We start from the raw sequence: 24234 nt of genomic DNA, 5'->3' as shown, positions 1-24234 counted from the left end.
TCTTCCCGGCCCTGGAGAGGCCATGCCCACGAGTCCTCTACCCAGTGTCAAGGAGACAGAGTCGAGACTAATTTCTGAGTGCCCAAGCGTGTGCCACCTTTCACCAGTTCACCTTCCTGATCTTAGAAATGCTACCAGAGACGCCCAGGAAGTTACCAAACTGACTCAAAGCTGCCTGGTTCCGAAACCCACAGGCTATTTCTAGCACACTTCCACTGTACAGTAACATTTTTCTTAAAGAAGTATTTTCATCAGATATCCTCGCATATATATAGTACATATAAAACTATATGTATTTTGTCACATACACACTTTAATTCAGTCCAAAACTCCCCATCTTTTAGAGGATACAAATGACTGGCCTTTGAGTTTTATTTACTGTGTGCATACCTTACAAATACAGCACTTATATTTATAGTTTACAAAAAGAGAATTGACTTTACTACTTTTGGATCTTTTGCCTGAACATTTATTGCTTCTAAGCCCCAACCCCAAATGGACTTCATCTTGCTCATAGGTTTTGTTTCCCCAGGACCCAGGACCCAGGACCCTGTGCTTGGCACACCACTACCATTCCAATATTTAATGCCAAACAAATGATAAATCCAGGGAGGCTGAGGGGGTTCTTAAAACATGAAATTGGTCTGTTTTTTGAACTACAAAGAACCATACAGGTTTCCTGAGTAATTAAACATCTGCACCTCATTGATGAAAAAAAAAATCTCAGAGTTTCGTATCACAAAGAAAAAAAAGCAAATTCTTCAGTGCCTGTACAGGGATTCAGGCTTGTCACTAACCCCTGAATTCTATGGGAAGCCACCTGCCACCACGCAGAGTCCCCAATGAAGGGCCTGCAAAGTGCCCTCCCAAACACACACACAGACCTCTCCCGGGAACTGCACATCTCATGTTCCAGGTGGTGAGGCCCTTCAAAACACAGGGGCAAAGCCTGGCACCATGTAATATTCTTTTGTAAAGGCAATGTAAAAAAACAATCTAGAACTCTGCAAAGACAGCTGTTACACTCTTAAGACAAATGAAAATGTGCCTGAAAAAATGGCGACAGTCCTCCTCTGAAGCTCTGAAATAACATCCTGGCGTGGCCGCAGTCGCCACCGCAGGGGCACTGCTAAGGAGCAGCCCCACGGCCGCCACTCGGGCAGCGGCAAAGAAAGGCAGCGAGGAGAACGATGGAAGAGGGAAAGGCTTAAAATCCTAAGGAGTTGACTGCCAACATGAAAACACAATGTTAGAGATTTCAGAGACTTAACCCTAAAACTCTAGGGCATTCTGAGAGGAAAGTGTATTTGTAAAAAGGTATTTGGTTTTTGCCTAAAACTCATTGGCCACCAGGCAAGAGCTGTAGAGGAAGTGTGTGATCTCAGAGTCAGAAGTCTCGGGTTTCGTTCCACCTCTGCCACCTACTCGCACAGTCACACATGCCCTCCGAACCTCAGTTTCCCCACTTGTAACGTGAGCGAGGATCAGGCCTGATCTGCCCAGTAAGATTTGAGGCTCAAATGGGAAACAGTGATAAGGCTTCACAGGCCACTAACGCACAGCACAGATAAAGCACTATTTCCAGTAACAAACGGACAACGATACTAAAGGCTGACAAATTCCAAAATTATTTAAATAAAACCACTTCAGCTCCAATTTTAATCTAATAAAAACTGAAGTCTTATTTCCTAATTAAAGTGGGAAAAAAAGATTGTCATTCCAAGTACTCTACATCAAAGTTACTATGTTAAAAATTAGTACTTTACCTTCTATACCATTTGAAATGTTTACTTATGCACTGCTACTGTACCCTTCAATGCGTAACAGAGAGTAACAATTTTTCTTGAATGAAACTCTTAACAAACACACATGTATATATACACAAACACAGCACACACACAAGCACAAAATGAACATATAAAACCACTGTTTTTTTTCTTATTCTGGGCCAGGTACCACAAACACAATCTTTATTATTACTATTTTTTAATCACTAGAGTAATGAAATTCCAATTTTGCCCTAAGCTAAAACAGATATGTAAAATAGAAGATATCAAACATCTGCACTTGTAAGTTATATTTTACTCAATTTTTTTCTCATTAATTATAAACCAGGCTCTAAAAAGCCCCTTTCCTCTTTAAGCTCTAGCCCTGTGCCGTCTAACACAGCAGCCACCAGACACACATGGCTACTGATCACTTGAAATGCAGCTGATGCAAACAAACTGAGATAGATCTTAAGTGTAAAACACACACCAGATTTTGAAGATTTAATATGAACAAATAATGTACAATAGCTCATTGATTTTTAAAATACTGATTACACACTGGAACGGTACTGTTTTGGGTTAAATAAAATATATTAAAATTAATTTTACCTGTTTCTTTCTATACTTTTTTGATGTGGCTACTGGAAAAATTTAACTTACATATGTGGCTCACACACGAGAAAAGACTGGCCTATTTCTATTGGGCGGAGTTGCTGTAGACGAATACTAAAATAAATAGTATACACTTACATAAAAACTTTAATTGATAAAATTCAACCATAAAGCCCTGCTCCTCATATAAACTACGCATGGCCTTTAAACCCATGGCCCCCTCTGAAATCTGCCAAGACACCTGGCCTTCTTCCAGTCACCCAACCCAGACTCCCCGAGATCCTGGGAGGAGGAGACCAGCTTGGGACAGTAGGGACCCCTCAAGAGAGTCTCGGGACTTACTGTAGAGAAGTCATTCCTTTTAACCATTCCTGTAGAGTAAAATAACCCATATTTTGTGCATCCAATTTCCAAGCTAGGACAAGCATAACTACCTGTTAAAAAAAAAAAAAGAAAGCCCAATCAAATCAGAACGGATCTCAGCAATCAAATACATTAACATCTTGCAAGGTGCTTCTGTTCACTGTAGTTTAGTCACTGAAATAACAACAGTGATTTCACAAACGAGTTCTCGAGTTTGGTGTAACTCAATGTGTGCACGAGGGTCTGGAGAAACACAAACTCTTCTGAAGCATGATGGTGAAAGTGTGAAAACCGTTCCAGAGGGCAGTTCTGCGTATCCATTAAAATGAAAACCAGTTACGCAGTCGGCAATTCCATCTGTGGAAAGTTAGCTTATAGATACACCTGCAGGTGTGTGCAAACATGTACATTCAGCAATAATTACCACAGTACTATCTGCAGAAGCACAAGATTGAAAACAAACATTTATAAATAAGGTGGTAGTTATTAAATACTTGTTTGCTAAATACTAGGTGGTCCAAAATGTCCATTTGTTTTGTTCCATAAAATTTGACACATTTTTCACTTTCACCAATAACTTTATTGATTTGGATATTTGACTATATCAGCTAACTCCCACTTGGTAGAACGTTGATCATTCTCAGTAAATGTCTTGATTTGATGACTATCAACTCCAACTGGTCTACCTGACTGTGGAGCATCGTCCAGCAAGAAATCTCCAGCATGAAACATCACAAATCACTTTGACACATATGATCAGTCACGTAACCATCTCCATACACTGCACAAATCCTTTTTTGCTTTTCAGTTGCATTTTTACCTTTCTTGAAGTAGTAAAGCATAATATGCTGAAAATGTTGTGTATTTTCTTCCATCTTCAATATTAAAATTGGCTACACAAAAATTCACCAGTTTTGGTAAGTTTTTCTTTAAATGCACACTGATACAACAGCCGTTACAATACAATCTAATAAAATGGTTTCTAATAAAGTTAAAGAAAACTAAGTGCTCCTAGAACCATCTTAACAGAAAAAACAAAATATACTTTTTGGCCAACCCAATCCATTCCACACAAAGGGATACGATGCCCCCATTAGGACCAATAAGTCTACAAATAGGGAACAATCTCCAAGATCTATTCAATGAAAAGAGCAAGGTGCAGAACCGAGTGGTAAAAAACGAAAAGGTGGGTGGTGAGACATATACAGTGGGGTTGTATCACAAATACATTACTGTTTATAAATTCAACTATTTACACCGGGGGAAATTATTTAAAAGTAGCGCGATATTCCATGTAAATAGAGCTGTGCCTGTACTGAGCACCAGGGAAGCGTTACGGCCCGATCACTTCTCCGCGGGCGCCACACAAAAATATCAAAATAGCTGTCTATGATGGTAGGATTAAGTGTACTTCTTCTGTTTAAAATTTCCTTTCATCAAATATCAATTACATCAGTACACATCACTTTTAAAGTCACCACGTGTTTTAGATTTTAAAGCTCTATATTACTAGGTAGACTATGAGGACTGATTAGAAGCCAATGTTTCTACATTATATGCACATCATCACCAAATGACTGTTAAATAGGTTTAAAAAATGGTAACTTAAGAGACCACTGGGCTGCTGAGAAGAATTTCCCAAAAGAAGTTATATGTTCTTCAAAATATTCACACATTCGAGGATTTTTCTCATCTCTTGAGCCCACATTTTCTAATTCAAACTTAAGCTCTCAATATCTATACTTAATCCTCTATTAGAGAGACTGAAAATTCCACATAAACACTTAATAGAAAAAATGGTGAAGGCACAAGAACACAGCGTACATGAAATATGTCTCAACTGCCAAAGCAGATGTTCGCAGCAGCTACTTCTTTACATAAAATAGACCTTTCCTTATGAGAGCTAATAAGGAGACTTATACTTAAATGATCTTGCTGTTACCTCAGTAAATGAAAGTAGACTTGAATTTGACAACCTGCTTAAATTTCATAAGCTATAAATATCAGGTAAGGTGAGAGTTTTAAATACGTTAAAATGCTTACTCATTGACACAGACAGCCTTTTAAAAACTAGTTTGCTGCTCGTTTTTCAAATGTTAACATTTCTGAAATTGAGATGCGTTCCCAATTAATGGCATATCAGAGTTTATTTAGCAACATTTTTTTATTAGTGGTGATACTGCTTACACAACTTCTATTAGTGGCACCTTAGAATTGAGGTACAGTAAAAAATGCTTTAAAATAATATTCTAAATTTGGTCTTTTAGACTTCAATGTGTGTGATTCAACATTTCAACCCTATTTCTACAGAAAGAGAGAGCTCAAGGACTCCTAACTGCCCCCAAAAGAGCAATAATAGCAGCTCTCTTCTACTGAGTACTGCTATTCGGGGGTGAGGAACTTGGAAGAGCTGGGAACCCCTCTTTTCAGTTAGAATCCACATCAGCACCGCCCTTGCACCCTGACAGGCCTTTCCACCTCTGAGAGCAAATGCCCACTTCATGCCCCTCACGCCCACAGCCGGACCCTGGCCTCCTGATCTCCTCACCGCTGGCCCTACTGCCCACCCCTCTGATCCAATGCGGGCTGCTGTCCTCCGAATGGAATCTCTGGCCTGTCAAGGCCAGTTCACTGTGAGCCTGCTCACAAAACACCCTGGCAACCTTGGCCCAGCTCTCATCAGGACACATCCTTCTTAAAGTCAGTGTATGTTGTTTTCTGTTGGGAACCGTCCTGCCTGGTTTCAGGAGCTGTAACCCTGCCCACAGGCAAAAAGGCCCCACAGCAAGGGGACCTTGGGACCAAAAGCCCCTAAGGAGACAAAACTTATCCTCCTGGCAGGGGCACAGCCTCTACCCCCTAAATTACTTCACCCTGCTTGACCCCTGGAGGATGGCTGGATAGTCAATGACGAGTAAGATTCCTCAAGGGAGGAAAAATCTACAATAGGCACAATCATGAAGGGACCATCAAGGAAGGACTTGGGGGACTATAAAAAAGGGGTGATAGACCTTCACCCCTCAGCTTTGTCATAGCCTGAGTTCTCATTCTATCTGTAAGAAGTCTCCTAACCTCTTAGCTGCCCACATCCCCCATCTGACTTAAGCCTAAAACAATGCTGGAGGCGGTGCCGCCCTGTGCCGGAACGGGCAGTTCCCAGGGTGATCAGGCCAAAGAAAGAATGTACAAAATCCTTTGAAACCTGCTTTGCTGAGAATGCCCTCATTTTAAATGTTCAGGGTCCAAGCATAAAATGAGTTTGTTTCCCAAAGTTTTATGGCCCTTTGGCATCACTCGATCTATTTGACCCCGACTCAGAATAAGCCCTCATCGTTCTTTGAATGTTGAGGTTTACTGCCTGACAATGACTGACATTACTGCCTGACAATGACTGCCTGACAATGACTGATGAGCTTTATGTACACACCCTGTATTCATTCCTGTGCCAACTAAACCCAATAACATGGGGCGCTGAGAAAAAGGCTCGAGGACTTTCCCTCTGAAAGACTGGTCAGCCTTTCCTCCCCAAGCAGATCATGTCTTGGTAGACTCATTTTCATCTGCGGTGGCAGGGGGAGCTCTGCTGGACGGAGCCCCCCACGTTTTCTATGTCTATGCGTAGTTGATGGACCACATCGGGTAATAAACATTGCCGTCCCCAAACCTTTACACCCAGCTGAATAATTTATCTAGATACCTGAAGTAGATCATATTAAATTTTAAAATATAGACAAAATTCCATGTAATAAGTTAAAGACATTCCAAAGGCTCTTAAGAAAATTTAAAATGTTATTACGGGGAAAGCAGAAGAGAACAAAGACATAGGAATGATGAGGACAAAAAAAGTTTTAATAACAAATGTGCGATGTCTCAATTCCCAGTTTCCTTTTACAGCATGATACATACACATGGGCGCGAGATACCCTGCAAACAGTCTGAATGAAGGGGCTGATCTCGAGACCGCTTCCAGGTCATAAATTCATTTAGGATCTGAGGCATATTTGTTAAATTGGAAGGCTAATGTAATATTAAACTGCACAGTTAATGATCCAGGGCATTTGTATCAGCGTAATTTCTCATTCTAGTGTGAGAGCAGATGTGGGAACAGGAAAAAAAATATTTAACAATAACATGATGATAAGAATTAGACAAAAATAATTAAGCATATAAAATAACTTCTAATCAGGATCTTTTAAATCCTCACCCGAGGGCATGCTTACTGATTTGAGAGAGAGGGAGAACAAGGGGAGAAATGTCCATATGAGAGGGGAACATCGGCCAGCTGCCTCTCGCACATCCCCCAGCTGGGCCCAAACCCACCACCTTTCCGTCTATGGGACAACCCTCCCCCTGAGCCACACCAGTCAGGGCCGCCTTACATTTTTTTAAGGGAAGTACATAGGGCCTTAACACTAACAAGCAATCTCTTTCTGAACCAAATTCAACTGGAAGTAAAAGAGCTGTGAAAAATTGATAATTATAATCTACTCAAAACCCTTATGAACAATTATCCAAAGTCCTGGATGAATTCTCCATGAGACTGGGACCACCGCAGAGGGAGACGAGGGACACAGCGTCGTGACTCAGTCCCCCAGCTGATCTGTCACTGTACATACACAGGCCCACACCACTTTTTTAAAATCTTGTACCTTTAGTATGTAAGAAATTAAACATGAGAGGAAAAAAACGACTGTACCCCATACCAACTACAAGAAAAAAATTCAATTAGAAATTAAATTAGAATTGAAACGTATTTCTTAGATTGCCTCATAAAAACTAACACCATTGCTTTTTTATTATTGCTTTATTTGTCAAGGGACAAAAGGCTTTAAAAAAATAATCAGCTGATTCACGCGACTTACTACGTTAGACTTACATTTTCTGGTTCAACGCCAATGTCTTCACAAAATTTTTCCATGCCTTCAGGACCTACGACATCATCAGTACCTGCAGTGAAATGCAATCTCACATAAATTAAATCTAACCATGCGCACTATTACTACTATAGTAGTGTTACATCATCAAAGTAGTTATTATCCAAGTGAACTAAAACGAGTGACACTTAAGGGCTACAACTCCTTTCTGAAGAAAGAAATCAGCAAGTACCAACTGAAAAATATTCCAGCGTTTCAGTTCTAAAGAACTCCACTCCGCACAATCATTTATGTCCGTATACTGCCATGTTCCTCAACACATGGACATATGACATACATGACTTATGTCTAAAGATATGGATACTTGAGTTCAATTTCTACTCTTCATTAAAGCAGCTTAAAGCTCTATTCTTATTTTGGTAATAATTTCAATACATATAATAATTGTTGGAAACATAGCAAAGAAACATAATATTCTTTATAAAAATTGGGAAAAATATACAATTGTGTTTTTTTTTACACAGAAAAACAAATCAAGTTGTGTTTCTGTCCTTGAACAGGCAATAAGCCTCTCTCTCCAGTCTAGCCTTAGCTTCATTTCTTCCTGAAAGAACCGTCCAGCTCCCCATCTCTACCTTGTCCCCCATTCATTCTTCAACCACACCATGTGGTTTCTGCTCTCCGCCCTCCACTCAAACTCTCCTTGCCAAAGTCACTAATAACCCCCTAACTGCCGAGTTGAATAGACGCAGTCCATCTTTCTTTTATTTGACCTCTCTGTGATATCGGAAAATTTGAAGCACTTCTTCCTTCACAAACCTTTCCTCCCGTGACTCCTGGAAGTGCCCTTTCCCTCCCAGCTTCCCCCTGTTAGCTTCTCCTCTGTTAGCTTCTTTATGGGTTCCTGTGCTTCTCCAGACTTGCTAAATTTCACGTGCAGAGTTCCATCTGTAAACCTCTTCTAATTCATCCTACACGCTCTCCCTGGAAAATTTCAGCCCTACCTGGGGTGTCAGGTACTATCCAGATCTCTTCCTAGCCCACACTTTTCCCCTCACTTTCGGACCACCTCACCTCCTCTTTAACTGTCATGACTCGTCTTCTGCCCTAAACCTACTCCCCCCACATTCTGCATTGTCCACTACCACCTCACTGGGGCCGTCATCTCTCCATGCCAAGTCCACTTGTCCTCCTTGCTTCCGTCTCCACTGGTGGTGCCACCAGAAACAGAAACCTGGGAGTCATCCTGGACTCCCCCCTTATATACTTTCCACATCCGATCAATATTCAAGTACACTGCCAATTTCTCCTTCCCGATATTTCCTAATTGGATCTATCCTGCACCAACCTGTTCAGGCTTGATCCTCTCACTTAAGATTACACAGCAGTTTCCTCAGGTTCTCCCTAATTCCAGAGCCTGGTCCCCGCTGACCCATCCCACATACCTTAGTCAGTCCTCCAATGTCTCGCCACTACCTGAAGATAAAGCTCAAAGTATCTGAGTATCAAAGGTACCCTCTGATCTAGTGCCTCTCTTTCTCTTCAGCCTCATATCTTTCCACCTTCAAATTAAGTTTCTTAGAAATAAGTGAATCAATAAATACTGCTGAGTGAATAAAAACTGAGATGTAGAAACACTTCCTGTGGTTTGCTCTACACACACATCCTGACTCATAGCTAGCACCACACTGCTCTGCCGCCTCGGTCCATCTTTTTCTCCCCCTCTCCCACTTACCCGGCTAACTCCTTCAACCTTTGCAGGCTAAACCAGACAGGCAGCCTTCCCCGTCTCCCTACCCCCAGCAGAGTCTGAGTCAAGCAGTCCTTTGTGACCCCATACAATGCTAGGAAAAATAAACCACAATGAATGTATAGGGTGGTTGTTTGAATAAAGGATGGGTATATTAAAATCACCTGGAGCCCTAGCTGGTGTGGCTCAGTGGATAGAGCTCCAGACTGCAAAGCAAAGGGTCGCCAGTTCAATTCCCCATCAGGGCACATACCTGGGTCACAGGCCAGGACTCCAGGAGGGGTGTGTGAGAGACAACCACACATTGATATTTTTTCTACCTTTCTTTCTCCCTCCCTTCCCCTGTTTCTAAAAATACATAAAAAAATCTTTTAAAATAAATAAATAAATAAATAAATAAATAAAATCATCTGGAGTGCTTATAGGAAAGTCTAGTTACTTCTCTTCTCTCAAATCCTTGCCTCCCCTAAACTACAAATTCAGGTCCTTCTCATAATCTGGCTGCAGCAAATACTTTTTCTGCATGCTGTTATTTTTATTTTACTCATTTATGTGCTATTTTTGTTATAAAATGTTTTGTTTCATATTCAAATTTGTTACGTTTTTCTGGTATTTATTTTGCTCCTTTTATTTTACAAATTTTTCTATGTATCCTTAACTTGATTATAGGGGGATTATTTTATTTGAATTATCATTCAAATAAAAGTTTACCTAATTTTTAATTTGGTTATTTTTGCTACTTTAACACATAAACGTGAAATAAAATTTCACCTGAGGTAAAAGTTTATTAACGAGCCTCTTTAAGCACCCTCCCCAAACTAAGCCTCTACACATATGAAACACATACGTGTTTATTTGCTGTTTCCAAGTTTGTCCAGGCAATTCTCTTTCACTTCCCAAGTATACAATAATTTAATCATTTCCTCTCTAATATGTGATCATTTTTACCTCCTCCTTTCCAATATTTATGCCCTTTCTTTCTGTCTTGTATAGAACAACACTACCTAATAACTTCCAAAGCAATGGGAAATAAGAACAGTGGCCATACTTATCTCATTTTTGACTCAAATGTGAAAACAGTATTTTATCATTTGATATGTGGCTAGCTTTAGGTTTGAGAGCCCAATATACCCTCATGTGCACATTCATATGTTACACAAAGAATACATTAACACATTCACATAGTAAAATGTTCAAACAGAGACAATCTGAGTAAAATAGAGTAAAAAGAAAAAGCCTGCTTTCTCCTTTTCCTAACCAGTTAGGCATGTATCCTTCCAGACTTTTTTGCTATGTATTTACTTTTTTATTTCATGTGCAAATATACAATAAATGCAGTTTTAGTTTTAGTTTTTATATTTGTTTTAATCATCACCCAAAGACATTTTTTTCATTGCTTTTGGAGAAAAAAGGGGAAAGTAAAGGAGAGAGAGAAACAGAAATATGACAGAGAAGCATCAACTGGTTGGTAGCATCCCCACCACTCCAGGTGTGTGTGATCCCGTTCACATGCACCCAGCATGGGGATAGAACCTGTGACCTTCAGTTATGGAATGACACTCCAACCAACTGAGCCACACCGGCCAGGGTTGAAATGCAGTTTCAAATTTGTTTATCTATATACATGAGTTCATGCTGTACCTATAAATTCTACACCTTGCTTTTTTCACTAAGTATGTCTGACAATCTTCCAGTGAGAGTCCCTATACAGTTACTTTGTTCTTGTTAGCTGACACATTTCCCTTTTCTCCACCGTATGTGAATATGTGTGTACGTTCATCATTCCACTACTATGAAGTATTTAGGCTATGAGATTAAAGAATAATTATTCTCATAAGGAAGTACCCATCTGTCCCTACTTTGCTAAGAGGTTTTGTTTTTAGGAATGATGCCTTTTTGGTATTTACTGATGGTACTCATTACAGGTGGCTCCATAAAGTTAAAAAAAAAGGTTACTTTTCAGTTCTTTATAAATTCCTTTCTTTGGTTTTCATTCTTCCTGATTTTATAAAAGCTCCTTTACTGTAACCTATTCTTGAGCCCAGCCAGCCGCCTGCATTTCCCATGCTTGCGCACTAGGCCTGAGTGTCTTGGGGCTGCTCTCCCCATCTACACCCTCCATCCTGGTTACTGCCTCCTCCTTCTATCAATACCCATTACGAAGACAATGCTTCTCAATTCATTTGTCTTCTGCCACCACAGAAAATGAGTACAGTGCTTCTGTTGACTGGGAAGCCCTCAAAGAAGGTTTGCTGGTGTATACCGTACAGTAGGAATGTTAGTTATCCATGCTTTCCATTTTTTCCATATTTTATGTGCTGCCACTCTCATATTAATTGTACACACATGCCCTGTGCTTTAAAAGATCAAGTTTTTAACAGTATGATTTGCAATAATATGACTCTGCCAAAAGTAATTATTTTATCTTAGAAACATTAAAAGATAGCTGGTCAATTAACATTACTAAAAAACTACCCATAATCCTGCCATCTAAAACAACTTTTTCTTTCACCTCTTTATCATTCTCATGCACATATTCAGATCTATTTGTAATCACATTGTTCATTGGGATTAGGGTTATATTTATACAGAATTTATCAATTGCCCTGTAGAAATGAGCAATCTCATTCTAACCAATACACCACTGGTTAATACACAGTGGGTTAGACGTGGGGTGTGAGGAAGATGGTTTGTAAAGAAAAAATTTTATCTACAATAAGCTATGATGAGATCCGGCCAAGATGGAGACATAGGTAGAAACGCTTCACTTCCTCGCACAACCCAAAGGAGGATAACAACCAATCTAAAATCAATAAACAACCAGAAGTGCCAGAAAATCAAATTACATGGAACTCAAACCACCAAGGAATTAAAGAGCCAGTCACTAGATACCAACCAGACCAGTAAGACAGGCAGACAGAGAGAGCCCACAGCAAGGCAGCAGACCGGGTGGGCAGGGCTCACTGAACGGGAAACTGAGACTCAGAGCTGACTATGGACTATGGTGGGGGTTGTCACGGTGGGAGAAACTCCCAGTCTCACGTGAAAGTGGGGCCAGAGCCCAGCAGGCGAGCTGCACTGTTCCCTCTCCGGTCCCTCCCCCACAGGCAGCACGCAGCGCAGCAAAGAGAGTTGCCCCTCCCCCTTACAACTTAACAGGGGCCCTGAACAAAGAAATATGGCCCAAATGAAAGAACAGAGCAAAACTCCAAAAAGAGAGCTAAGCAATAAGGAGATAGCCAATCTATCTGATGGAGAGTTCAAAGCCCTGATAATCAAAATGTTCACCAGAATCGATCAAGCCTTCTCCCAATATGAAAGAACAAATGAAGGGTAACCAAAGTGAAACAAAACAAAATATTCAGGGAACCAACAGTGACAGGAAGGAAACCAGGACTCAAATCAATGATTTGAAACAAAGGGAAGAGATAAACAGCCAACCAGAACAGAATGAAGAAACAAGAATTCAAAAAAATAAAGAGAGGCTTAGGAACCTCTGGAACAACTTTAAACATTCCAATATCCGAATTATTGGGGTGCCAGAAGGAGAAGAACAAGAGCAAGAAATGGAAAACTTATTTGAACAAATAATGAAGGAAGACTTCCTCAATCTGGCAAAGGAAGCCCAGAGAGTCCCAAAGAAGTTGGACTCAAAGAGGAACACACCAAGGCACATCATCATTAAGCTATCCAAGATTAAAGACAAAGAGAGAATCTTGAAAGCAGCAAGAGGAAAAAGAGAGAGTTACCTACAAAGGAGTACCTATAAGACCATCAGCTGATTTCTCAAAAGAAACCTTACAGGCAAGAAGGGGCTGGAAAGAAGTATTCCGAGCCATGAAAGGCAAGGACCTACATCCAAGATTACTCTATCCAGCAAAGCTATCATTTAGAACGGATGGGCAGATGAAGTACTTCCCAGATAAGGTCAAATTAAAGGAGTTCATCATCACCAAGCCATTCTTATATGAATGTTAAAGGGACTTATCTAAGAAATTGAAGAAGACCAAAAACTATGAATAGTAATATGACAACAAACTCACAACTATCAACAAATGAACCTAAAAAAAAAGAAAAACAATGGAAACAAAACTAAGCAAACAGCTGGAACAGGACCAGAATCAGAGAAATGGAGATCACATGGAGGGTTTTCAGTGGGGAAGGGGAGGGGAGGAATGGGGCGGGGGGAAGGTACAGGGAATAAGAAGCGTAACTGGTAGGCATAAAATAGACAGGGGGAGGCCAAAAATGGTATAGGAAACAGAGGACTCAAAGAACTTACATGTACTTTGTTCATGGACATGAACTAAAGTGGGGAATGCTGGATGGTTGGGGGGTACAGGGAGGAGGGGGAAAAAAGGGGGAAAAACTGGGACAACTGTAACAGCATAATCAATAAAGAATACTTAAAAAAATAAAATAAAATAAGCTATGAAATGCCCTGATGACAAGATACTGGAGATACAATTGGAAGACAGATACATGGACAATATCTAGAAATAAGTGGTCCTCCCACTGTCCCTCCCATTTTAACCAGGGGCCCCTACTAATTATATTTAAATTGTTCACAATGGGTGGTAAAGCCCTCTCATTCTAGGGGGCCTGTGGCCTCACAGTCACCCTGCAGCACAACCTGTAAACCATCCCTGAATAATACTGGTCTGCAGTTTCTATTCATGGGCTTGGGATATTGAAAGTGAAACAGATACCACTTGGGGTTTTTAATAATTCCCAATTTCAAACCACTTTCCCTAGAGATAAGATACAAAAGAAGAAGGAAAAAGGCGACAAGTGTAAAAATAGGGCTGGCCTCACTCACAGAAACCTCGTGCAGGAATGGACTACCAGGAACTACCCAGCAGGGATCTCAAGGAACCTAAAGAATGTGGCTTAAGCTTTATCCCAACTGTCATCTTTCTGAGCCAGAGAAAAACAACTAAGAAGGAAAACTGTAGCCTGCTCTTTTTAAAGAAAACAGAAGTGTGGCTTATACTATGGAAAGATTTGTGATCACTTGTATAGGAAGACACAAAAAAATCAAAACAGCTGTGCTACAGTGGTGGGATTAAGTGTTCTTTTTGTGTTTAAATTTTCCTTATTATAATACATTTTGTAATAATAAATGTGAGCTAAGCAAAAAACCTTCATAATCAAAGTTATACAAATATGAGAAAACTCTTCTTTCATTCAGTTATCCATGTACCACATATCTGGAAAAAAAGTGCCAAACACCTTTCCTAGGGAAGACAAAATGTCTTCAAGAGATTTGTGTTCTTATGACATAAATCTGTTAGAAAACAGATACATTCTAATACTATGTAAGTGCCTGTACTAGCGTTCATGCCCTGCAAACAAAATCCAGCTCAAACTAGTTCAAATGATAAAGCAGCACCCACTACACTCACTACAGAAATACTGGGGGAGCTCACAAAAACGCAGTGAACTACTGCAGGAATCAGGATCGCATCCTTTCCAGTGCACGTCGGAGGAGAAAGAGCCTTCTCCCAGCTTCCTGATAATCCCAGGAAATTTCACCTGATTGGCCTGGTCTGGATCACCTGTCAGCCCCTGCAACAATCTCTGTGGCCAAAAGGGGCAAGACTCTTACCAGAAAAAAAGGGTGGAGGGCATGGGCGGGGAATGGCAACATCAGGCCTGGGAGGAATCCTCACTTTGATACCCAGTAACATGGTACCAGAACCAGTCATGAACACTGTCCTGGAGAAGTACAAGGCTATTAAGCTAAGTAGAGGGCTTTAAAAGTTAAACAGCAGCTTGTCTCAGATGGAAAAATGGAGAAAAGCACTCCAGACAAAGGGATGGCAGGGAATCAGGTCTTTTATCCCGTAGGTAGCAGGGATTTTTAAGTGAGGTGGGATGGCGTGGGGGTGGACTGACGGTGGGAACTTCTGTTTGAAGGGTGCTGGGATAGTCAAGGGGATAGGAAACAGGTTAGGGAAGAGGAAAGGTGAAAAAGCCTCCTATTCAAATTATCTGAAAATTTTCCTTTTCCCTGTTTTACACTGCACACAGCCACGGTAACAACCAAACCCCAGATTTCAGTACTACACTCTCCAGCCAATTAGACCAAGTTGCAAAAATGGGACTGAATTTAACACATTTAAATGACAAAACAAACATTTTCTGCCAAATGGTCTTTCAAAATAGACACACTTAATATAAGACATTCTGTTGCACTACATAAAGGTTCAAAGCAGCAAAGCTTATTTTAACTTCAATGTGTAAACCAAATAATCACCCATTACCAGCATTGAAGTAGGTTTCCTAGCAATCCAAAGTATTTCTCCCAAATGCATTTCATCTTTTCAGTTCACTTCCAGTGTTCTGAATTCTTTGGCTTAGCTGCTGGCTATAAATAGGACATTTGGTGATTTGTTTCAACGATGTTCTCTCCCTCAAATAGGGGCACACAAACATACCCCAAATTCGAAAAGTACACATTTATTTCCTAATTTCCCCTATGGTAGTCCTCCCTACTTTCGTGAGGATGGTCGTAGATGACATAAATGATTACCTACCTGCATATTCATAGAACCACTCTAAGCATCTTTTACTTGAAAAAGCTTCTTCTTCAGTCTTTATTCTAGTTGAATCATATTTTCTATACATGCTAGAAATTGAGAAAGCAGTTTTAAGTTATTTAAAGATTGAGGTCTTTTAAAGTAGCAGATAGATTTTATTCATTTACCCAAACCACAAACCTATTCAATCAGTATTTCAAGTGTATTTTAAATATTTTACTTCCTGCATTTGAAAGCTTCAGCTTTCGTAACTACAGTTTTAAACACAGTCACACCCAATACAGAATTAAGTGGGAAGCACTTAATACAGGTCTTTCTCTGATCAACAAATAATCAGTAAGAACCGAATAGAAACCAGGTATTTGAGAGACCCCCGCCTTCTACCTCAGCAGCTAGAACTACCTACAGGGTGACAATGAGATACAGAAGGGAACGTCTACAGTGTTTTCTGCGACTGACGGCCCTAGAACTCACTCATGTCTCACATTAAGTTCTCCTGACTTTTGTGTCTTACAAGTCGGGCTGGGCACAGAGCACAGAGTAAGGAAGAACCTATCAATACTAGACAACTCAAGGGAACATTAAGGAAATAAAAGGAAAAAGCAAGCTCTATTCAAGCCTCTGGGGGTGGCAGGGAATGAGGTATACAGTGGATCCCATAAAGTCCCTTGGATGATTTCTTGATTAGGATAACCTTAAAACCTCAGGAGAGAGAAGTACAGAGAAACCCTGGCTTTTGCCATTCTCTTAGAATCCCCTAGTATTGTGGGAGCAGCCAGCCTCAGCTGAAGAACTGAACCAGGAAGCACAGCAGCCTCCTTCCACAACACCGTGACCTTCAGAAGGAATTTCTTATCTCGTAATGACCAGGGGCTGAGGGCTGAAATGCTCCCTACCTGAGGAGGGGAGAGGAGACAGTATCTCTACAAATAATGACGTGGATAAAAAAATTGTGAGTACCAGTATATACTTTTTTTACCCTTTATATCTAAACTGCCTAAATAGTTATATAAACATTTATGAATATAATGTTCATTTACATAGTACATAAAATCATATCTAATTCTTTTTAATGATCATTTATTCATAACCTACACATTCACCAGAATATCTGTATATACCTCTCATTAGAGATTCTAAGTTTCAATATGAAAAAAAGAACACAGTTTATAAGGTGGTAAGATAATGAGACTGCAAACCACCAGTTTTATATTTCCTCGATAAAAGGTAGCCACAATACCTGGAAAAAACACAGATACTGTCCAATGGTTCAAACAGATATGTTCCCACATTGGGTCTGAACATTCCTGTCTCAGCTCAAGGTCTTTAACTGGTCAGTAATCTAGAGACCTATATATGACACTGTAATGTTTCAATTGCTTAAACATGCTCTGCATGAAAAAAGGGTAATGGAATGCCAGTCAGCCAGTAAAAGGAAAAAACTGATATATGCTATAACATGGATGAACCTCAAAAAACATTAAGCTAAGTGAAAGAACCAAGACACAAAAAGACCACTTATGTCAAATGACCAGAAAACGCAACTCTGTAGAGCTAGAAAGTAGATCCACGGCTGCCTGAGGCTGGGGATGGAACAGGGAATGAATGTGAAGGGGCGGCCATTCTACCTGATCTCTCTACCTGGGGCAATGGAAATCTTCTGACACTGGTTGGTAGTGATGGCAGCACAACTCTAACAACTTAGCAAAAATCACTGAATTTGTACACTTAAGATGAACATTATAGTATGCAAAAAAATGTGTTAAAAAAAAAGACCAAGAATGAAACTCAGATAATGCTACACTCTCTCTTCCTTGAGTGACCACAGAAATGTGATCAATATGAGTGTCTCACACCCTCCTGAAACTCAACTACCACTTTTTAAACTGGCTTTATCATCCTACATTATATTGGAATGTGGTGAAAAAAATACTAAACACTATATACAGTCACAAAACGCTACGGGATTATTAAAATTAACAGTCCCCTGACAAATCACACCCACATGGCCAAGGAAGTATAAAGTGACCTGGCTTCATGGTGCTGAAGAGCACTGGTCCAAACTATCTTCTTTTAGATCATATTTTCTATTCATCTAGGACATGAACAGTCACATTATTTTCACATTTTCAGAGCCCAGCTCTCTAACCCTCCAACTGAGTTGTAGCTGATTAACTATCACAGCAAGAAACAGAAAAGTCTCATCTAATCTCCTTGATTTATAGATGTGAAAACGCAGGCCCATTAGTGAAGTGGCCTACAGAACTAGAATAAAGGGACATGGAAAAAGGCAGAAAGGACTAAAATCCTGATGTTTGTTCATTGTTTTAAATACAGAGAGAGAAAAAATGACTTTGAAAATCATGCCAAAACAATAAATAAGCCTAAAATAAACAAGCCTAACAGGCCTTTGGAGTTACCAAAATTAACAGTTCACACTTGTCTGAAGGAGAAGTGGTTTAAACAAATATTCTAACAAGTTTGTTTCTAACAAATTCTCACTTTTCTGAGAATAAGCCTCAGCTCAGCCAATACGCCCAGCAGGCCTCGAGTATTCAGTACCGGCAGCCCTCTGCAGCTGCTCGGCCCGGGTCCCCTGCAAAGGCAAGGACGGGATGCCGGTGGTGGCATTCAGTGAGATTCCATACCAGTCCTGCGGTCCTCAGCAGGCACAGACGGCGAGCCCATAAAAGGAAACAAAGAAACTCTACACTAGTTTTGGCAGATCAGTGGATTAAGATAAAACTTTGATTTCTAAGAACTGAAATTATCTAATATGTTTTTGTTTTATAAACCCACACATACAATAAGTGACATGAAATAATTACACTGTGGAAGTTTGCCTGGCAGAGCCGAAAGAATGTTTCAGTTGGCATTTGTATGCGGACGGAGGAGACCCACAATGGATTAGGCAGAAACATGCCTCTTTTGACACTTATGTCATCAGTTTTGATCTACTGTCTCTGCAACATACCTATCGTGTCTACTTTTCTTGGCAGATAAATCATCTCCAGAGGCAGGTCTTCTCTTTTTCCTCGGCGGCATCACTTTACTAAAGCAGTCCGAAGAACTACAAGATCGCAGGCTTCCTACAAGACAAACAGGCCAAGGGCACAGGATTACGGTATGCCACACCACAACACTTCCAAAACATACCCCCACCAGATTAGCAACTCTCATGGCAGGTACTGAAAAGGGTTTAGATGTTATCCGTAAATGCTACAGGTTGGGAAAAATATGTTTTTTAGTTCCTCTTTGAGAAAATGTTGTAGTCAAGACTAAGCCCAGCAATGACACAAGTAAGTTAATACACTCTCCCCCAAACCACACCAGAAATAGAAGTTATCACATCTTCAATTTACTCTCCAAAAATACTAATATAAATCATCTCAGCTTTCAGCTTCTCTTACATGTCAATGCTCCTTCAAAAGGCAAGGCCAGCTCAACCAGTCACCTTGAATCAAAACACACACAAGGATATCAGTCCCAGCGTTCTTAGCCTTCACGAGAGAACTGGTTTGGCATTTTTAAAACAACAAAAACAGGATTTAGATTTTTAGGAAAGAAGCCTGACACAATCTTGAGTAAAATTTCCACAATAATTTTTAGTTGGTTTCTGCCACCTGAGAAAGAATTTGCCACTTCCATTCAGGGTTTTCAGGAGCATACCTTTCATTTGGTTAAAAATATTAAAATGTAGTAACAACACGGAAGACTTATGGAGATCTTGCTGTGAGTCATGTCCTCTTCTTAACACTTATATGTATCCACCTCTTAACAAGCTTATCAGAAAAAAACCATCATGACTGCCTATGCAGATGAGAAAACAGAGGCAGAGAGAGGTGGGTGGGTGGCAAAATTGGGATTCAAACCCTGACAGTCTCACTTCAGACTGTCTTTTAAACCATTACGAATTACAAGGCAATTAAGATAATTAAAACAGCCCATCTTGGCACAGGGGCTAGCCAATGTATTATGTCAATAACCCTGAATAACAGCAGGACAGAAATCATTATCTCTACCTGACGGATGGGAAAATGAAGACTTAGGCATCTGAGTAACCTTCCAAGGCCTCAGAAGTGTTAAAGGGTGAAGTCTTACTCCTTCCTCTGGCCCATTGGTGGAGGCCCCGGGTTCTCAGTGACCCAAGAAGACACCAGCCAGGAGGTGCTGGGGTTGAATGATCTGCCACTCAATGACTGAGTTCCAGTTCTTCACCTAATACGTGGCTTGGTGAATCACTGGCCTAGTCTGGGACTCTGGTGTGTCACCTGGAGACTGATAACTATGGTACTACATTTCAGTTTTATGAGGAAAAAAACATCCACTCAATAGGTGGCAAGTACCGTGCGTAGACAGATGTTGGGGACATAAAGAAACAGGCTCCACCTGGCTGGCGTAGCTTAGTGGATTGAGCGCAGGCTGGGAACCAAAGTGTCCCAGGTTCGATACCCAGCCAGGGTACATTCCTGGGTTGCAGGCCAGAACCCCCAGCAACCACACATTGATGTTTCTCTCTCTCTCTCTGTCTCTCTCTCTGTCTCTCTCTCTGTCTCTCTCTTTCTCTCCCCCTCCCTTCCATCTCTAAAAATAAATAAATAAAATCTTTAAAAAAAAAGAAACAGGCTCCAAGTGCCGTAACAGAGAAACGCTGTGGTGTGCAGGCTGGGCCTCCGTGCTCACTGGATCCTCACCACCCTACGAGGTAGGGATTTTTTAGCATGCCATTTTTCCAAATGAAGAACTTGAACCAGAGAGATTAGATGACGGGTGGAAAGCAACGGGTGAAGTCAAGGATGAAACCCAAGCAGCCCAGCAGCAAAGCCCGAGCTCTCTGCCACTACTTACTGCTGCCTCCACCAGACCACCAGAGCAGGGGTGGAGATGCGAAGAGAACTAAGGACAGCGCCCTGGGGAGTGTGGAACATCAGGGGCTGGGAAAAGATGATAAAAACCTATGTGGGGAGAGTAATGTCCTAGAAGCCAAAGAAAAGCGTCTTTCCAGGAGGGAGTGGCCAACTACACACAGAGGTCAGCTCAGAAAGGAGTGAGGCATGACCTGAATGCAACAGTCAAGCCCAACCGCAGTGGGTCGGTTACCGTGTAGGCTCAATTGCTGTGGGCTGGGGAAGGATGTGAGGGGAGGGAGAGAATGTACTGAACACGGACGACTCTTTCTAGAAAGCTGTCCGAAAGGCAGGGAGAAGGTGGTGAGGAACTAATAGTCACAACCCAGGTAAGAGCAATGGTCAGGACTGGAACCTAAATGCCAGTTTACACTTAGGCTTCCTCCATTGTGCTAAGTTACCAGGGCAATGCACTTCAAGAAAATGCCAGCCCAAGCACTCTTCTGTTATAAACCAAGACTACAGCCTGAATGCGGCGCCTGCCCAGTGCCAGGTACTGTACAAAGCATGTGCTCGAGGATCTTGCTTCTGCAGCACAAAAGCAGACCGCAAACTGGGCTACAGAGATGACCCTCCGCCACCTTCCTAGGGGCCCAAACAGGCTCTGCTCTTCCAGGGGGTGAGACAGGGAGCACAGGGTTCCTCCGAGGCACAAGGGGCTCCCATATTTCTCTCCCCACAACAGCAGCAAGAGCTGGAAGAGAGCAGGCCAGAGAAAGTGCTGCCCACCGCCAACAAGCAACTCATTCATCTTCCCTCTGAAATGGCGGTCCTGTTTACAAACAACACTGAAGCATTCAGAAAGATCCCCGGGGATGCAGAGGAACCCAAGCATTTGCAGACTGCCAACATACAAGAAAAATACTTATTCTCATTCGTTAATGCCTTCGGACGGGGCTTTGCAAAATGAGAAAGTACAACCATACAGTTGAAAAAGCCTGCAACGCTGCTCAGAAATGAAAGCCTGCCTTAAACCTCGATGCTTGCCTCTCCCGCTCTAGATGGGGTACGTGTGGAGGAAAGACATTTTCATCCAGTACTGGTCACGGCCGGGTTCTGGGCATCGGCTCTGGAGCAGCCTCCGCCAGTGTTTGCAGGAGAGAGAGCAAGTGAAATGCCTTATCTCCTCAGCCCACGGGCAGATGAACAGTATTTAAGGTGTCTTCACCTCTACTACCTGTTTCTTCATAAAAACTCTGGTATGACAAGCCTTCACTGAGTCCTACTTGTTAAGAGTATCATGTTGGTAAACACAAACATCATGTTAACCAACTTTTCCAACTTTTTTTTTTCCTTGCTGATGAACGCTTTCTGTTAAAAAGTTTCAAAAAAAAGAAAAAGTTTCACAAATCACCCTTACTTGTATCTGTATGAAACATCTTCAAATTTGACCCCCAAATTTGGCAGTTTATTCTTCCGTTTATTCAACATTTTTACCTTCTAGCTAAGAACCTTTGCTTTTGTTTCGATCCCTCCACTCTAACGTTCAGCGTGAGTGGCCATTATGGGGCATCTTCCACAGAGAAACGATGTCTGTTCACCTCCCTGGTGCCCCTTCCAGCTCAGGCGCCCACTGGCTCACTGCCCCTCTCACCCCCACCTCACAGGAAGGGTGAATCAAACTCAGGCCCCAGGGAGGCTGCAAAGGACACAGCTCCTCGGGCAGAACCCTAGCACCCAGAATGATACTGAAAAGTTTCAGGCTATATAAAAATCCAATTTTTAACGCTGCAGAAGACTAAGTTTAAGTAATTTGCCAACATGGACCAAACCAACAAAATACACAAAGAAAACACATTTCAAGGCTTGTCTGCCCCAAACCCTGCACCCCAACATGGCTCCGAGGATCCCACCTGAGTAAGAGCAACACGGATTTTTAAGTGCGCACACAAAGGCACACCTTGGTTTGCGGGGCCCCAGTAGGGTTGCCCGTGCGTACATAGCAACTGATAAAGTAACAATGAGATACAAGTATCACGAGTCCTGCGGCAGACTCTCAGCAAGCGTCTGTTGAATAAATGTGTTCCTAAAACATGTGTAAATCAAATTCTGCTAAAAGAAATACTTATTTTTATGAATAAATAATGCACCATAACTTCAGATTTTTTTTCCACTTCTCAGTAAAACAAGCATTTGACTTTAAATTTCTTGGCAGGTAGGATTTTTTAAAACATATTCAAGAATTGTTTGCTTCTTAAAACTCTGTGATGTCTTTTTATAATAAAAACACTTGAATCTAAATGAATATCTTTACAAAATTGTATTTATTTGTATAGTTTAAATTTAGACTTTATTGACCCAGAACTTGTATCACAATCTAGTTCAATTAAACTCTCTTTAAATTAAAAATAAATTAGTAAGCAAATAATATAAACAAGAAGGTTAGGGAGTGTTTGCTTCAGAGAATGAGCTATTTTAACCCTTTAAAATATATCTATTTGAGTACAATCTGATATTACAGGCAGAGGCAAAATATTAAGGCTGCCATTTTAAATAAACGCAACTTTCTGAAAAACTTTAAGAAACACAGAAATTCATTTGCAATGGTCAGAGCTGCAAGTTTTCATTCTTTGACAATCACCAAGGAAAAGCAGTGATAAGAAAGATTTCAGGGAGCTACCTTACATCTCCTAAAAAATGTTTGGCAGGAACATATGAAAGAGGAAAAGCCTTTCTATAATAATAATAATAATAATAATAATAATAATAAATGAGGAAGAGGAGAGGAAGAATCTCAACTAGTAATCCCAAACTGTGATTCAGGTTCCTTCATATCATCTTGATTGATATCCTGCTTTTCAATCTAAATATTTCTACATTAGATGAACAATGAGTGAAAACTCTCGCAACTCTCCCATCGTTAGCTCTTTCTCAATGCTTTCATATTTATATGATCCTCAGGCAGGTGACAAAAACTGTTTGTTATGATTTAAGTTCAGGTTTATTTCCTTTTGGTTCAGTGTTCAAGGAGAACAAATAAATTCTTCTATTAACCAACTATATTTTCAAATAAATCAGGTACAGCATGAATACAGCCATTCTTCCCACATTAAACAATTAGAAATACTGCCAATATTTTTCAACAGATTTACCCAAATACTTGGTCCGAGACAATCTATTTTAAAGAGCATCCTGAGGCCCTGGCCAGGTAACTCAGTTGGTTAGAGCATCATCCCAATACTCGAGGTGGTACGTTCAACCCTGATCAGGGCACATATGAGAAAATCAACCAAGGAATAATCTCTCTTTCTCTCCCCTCCCTCTCTCTTCCTTAGTTCCCCCCACTAAAGTCAATAAAAAAAATTTTTTTAAAGAGCAATTTAAGTTTACCTGAATCAGACCAAAGGCCCTTTAGTATCTACTACCCAGCTTGTTGTTTTGATAATAATTTAAGCATGTAATTCTAAATAAATGCTA

The 24234-nt window shown here is 40.8% G+C and overlaps 1 protein-coding gene across 9 annotated transcripts in view; it reads right to left on the bottom strand.

Annotated features, from left to right (window-relative positions):
* Positions 1 to 24234, bottom strand: part of DCUN1D4 (defective in cullin neddylation 1 domain containing 4) — an 81649-nt gene that overhangs the window by 22051 nt on the left and 35364 nt on the right. For 7 of the 9 annotated variants that reach the window (XM_028506046.2, XM_028506047.2, XM_028506049.2 and 4 more), the window contains 4 exons: positions 18885 to 18999; positions 15908 to 15999; positions 7621 to 7691; positions 2724 to 2815 (listed from right to left, as the gene is read on the bottom strand). In XM_028506046.2, coding sequence (XP_028361847.1) covers positions 2724 to 2815; positions 7621 to 7691; positions 15908 to 15999; positions 18885 to 18999 — 370 coding nt within the window. The remainder of the gene's footprint in view (positions 1 to 2723; positions 2816 to 7620; positions 7692 to 15907; positions 16000 to 18884; positions 19000 to 24234) is intronic. The other 2 variants (XM_036020417.1, XM_036020410.1) reach the window with 1 other exon arrangement.

This window comes from Phyllostomus discolor, chromosome 1 (assembly GCF_004126475.2).
Source record: "Phyllostomus discolor isolate MPI-MPIP mPhyDis1 chromosome 1, mPhyDis1.pri.v3, whole genome shotgun sequence".
Classification (NCBI taxonomy): Eukaryota; Metazoa; Chordata; class Mammalia; order Chiroptera; family Phyllostomidae; genus Phyllostomus; species Phyllostomus discolor.
Note: the sequence above shows the minus strand (reverse complement) of the source record. Positions and strands in the feature narration are given on the sequence as shown.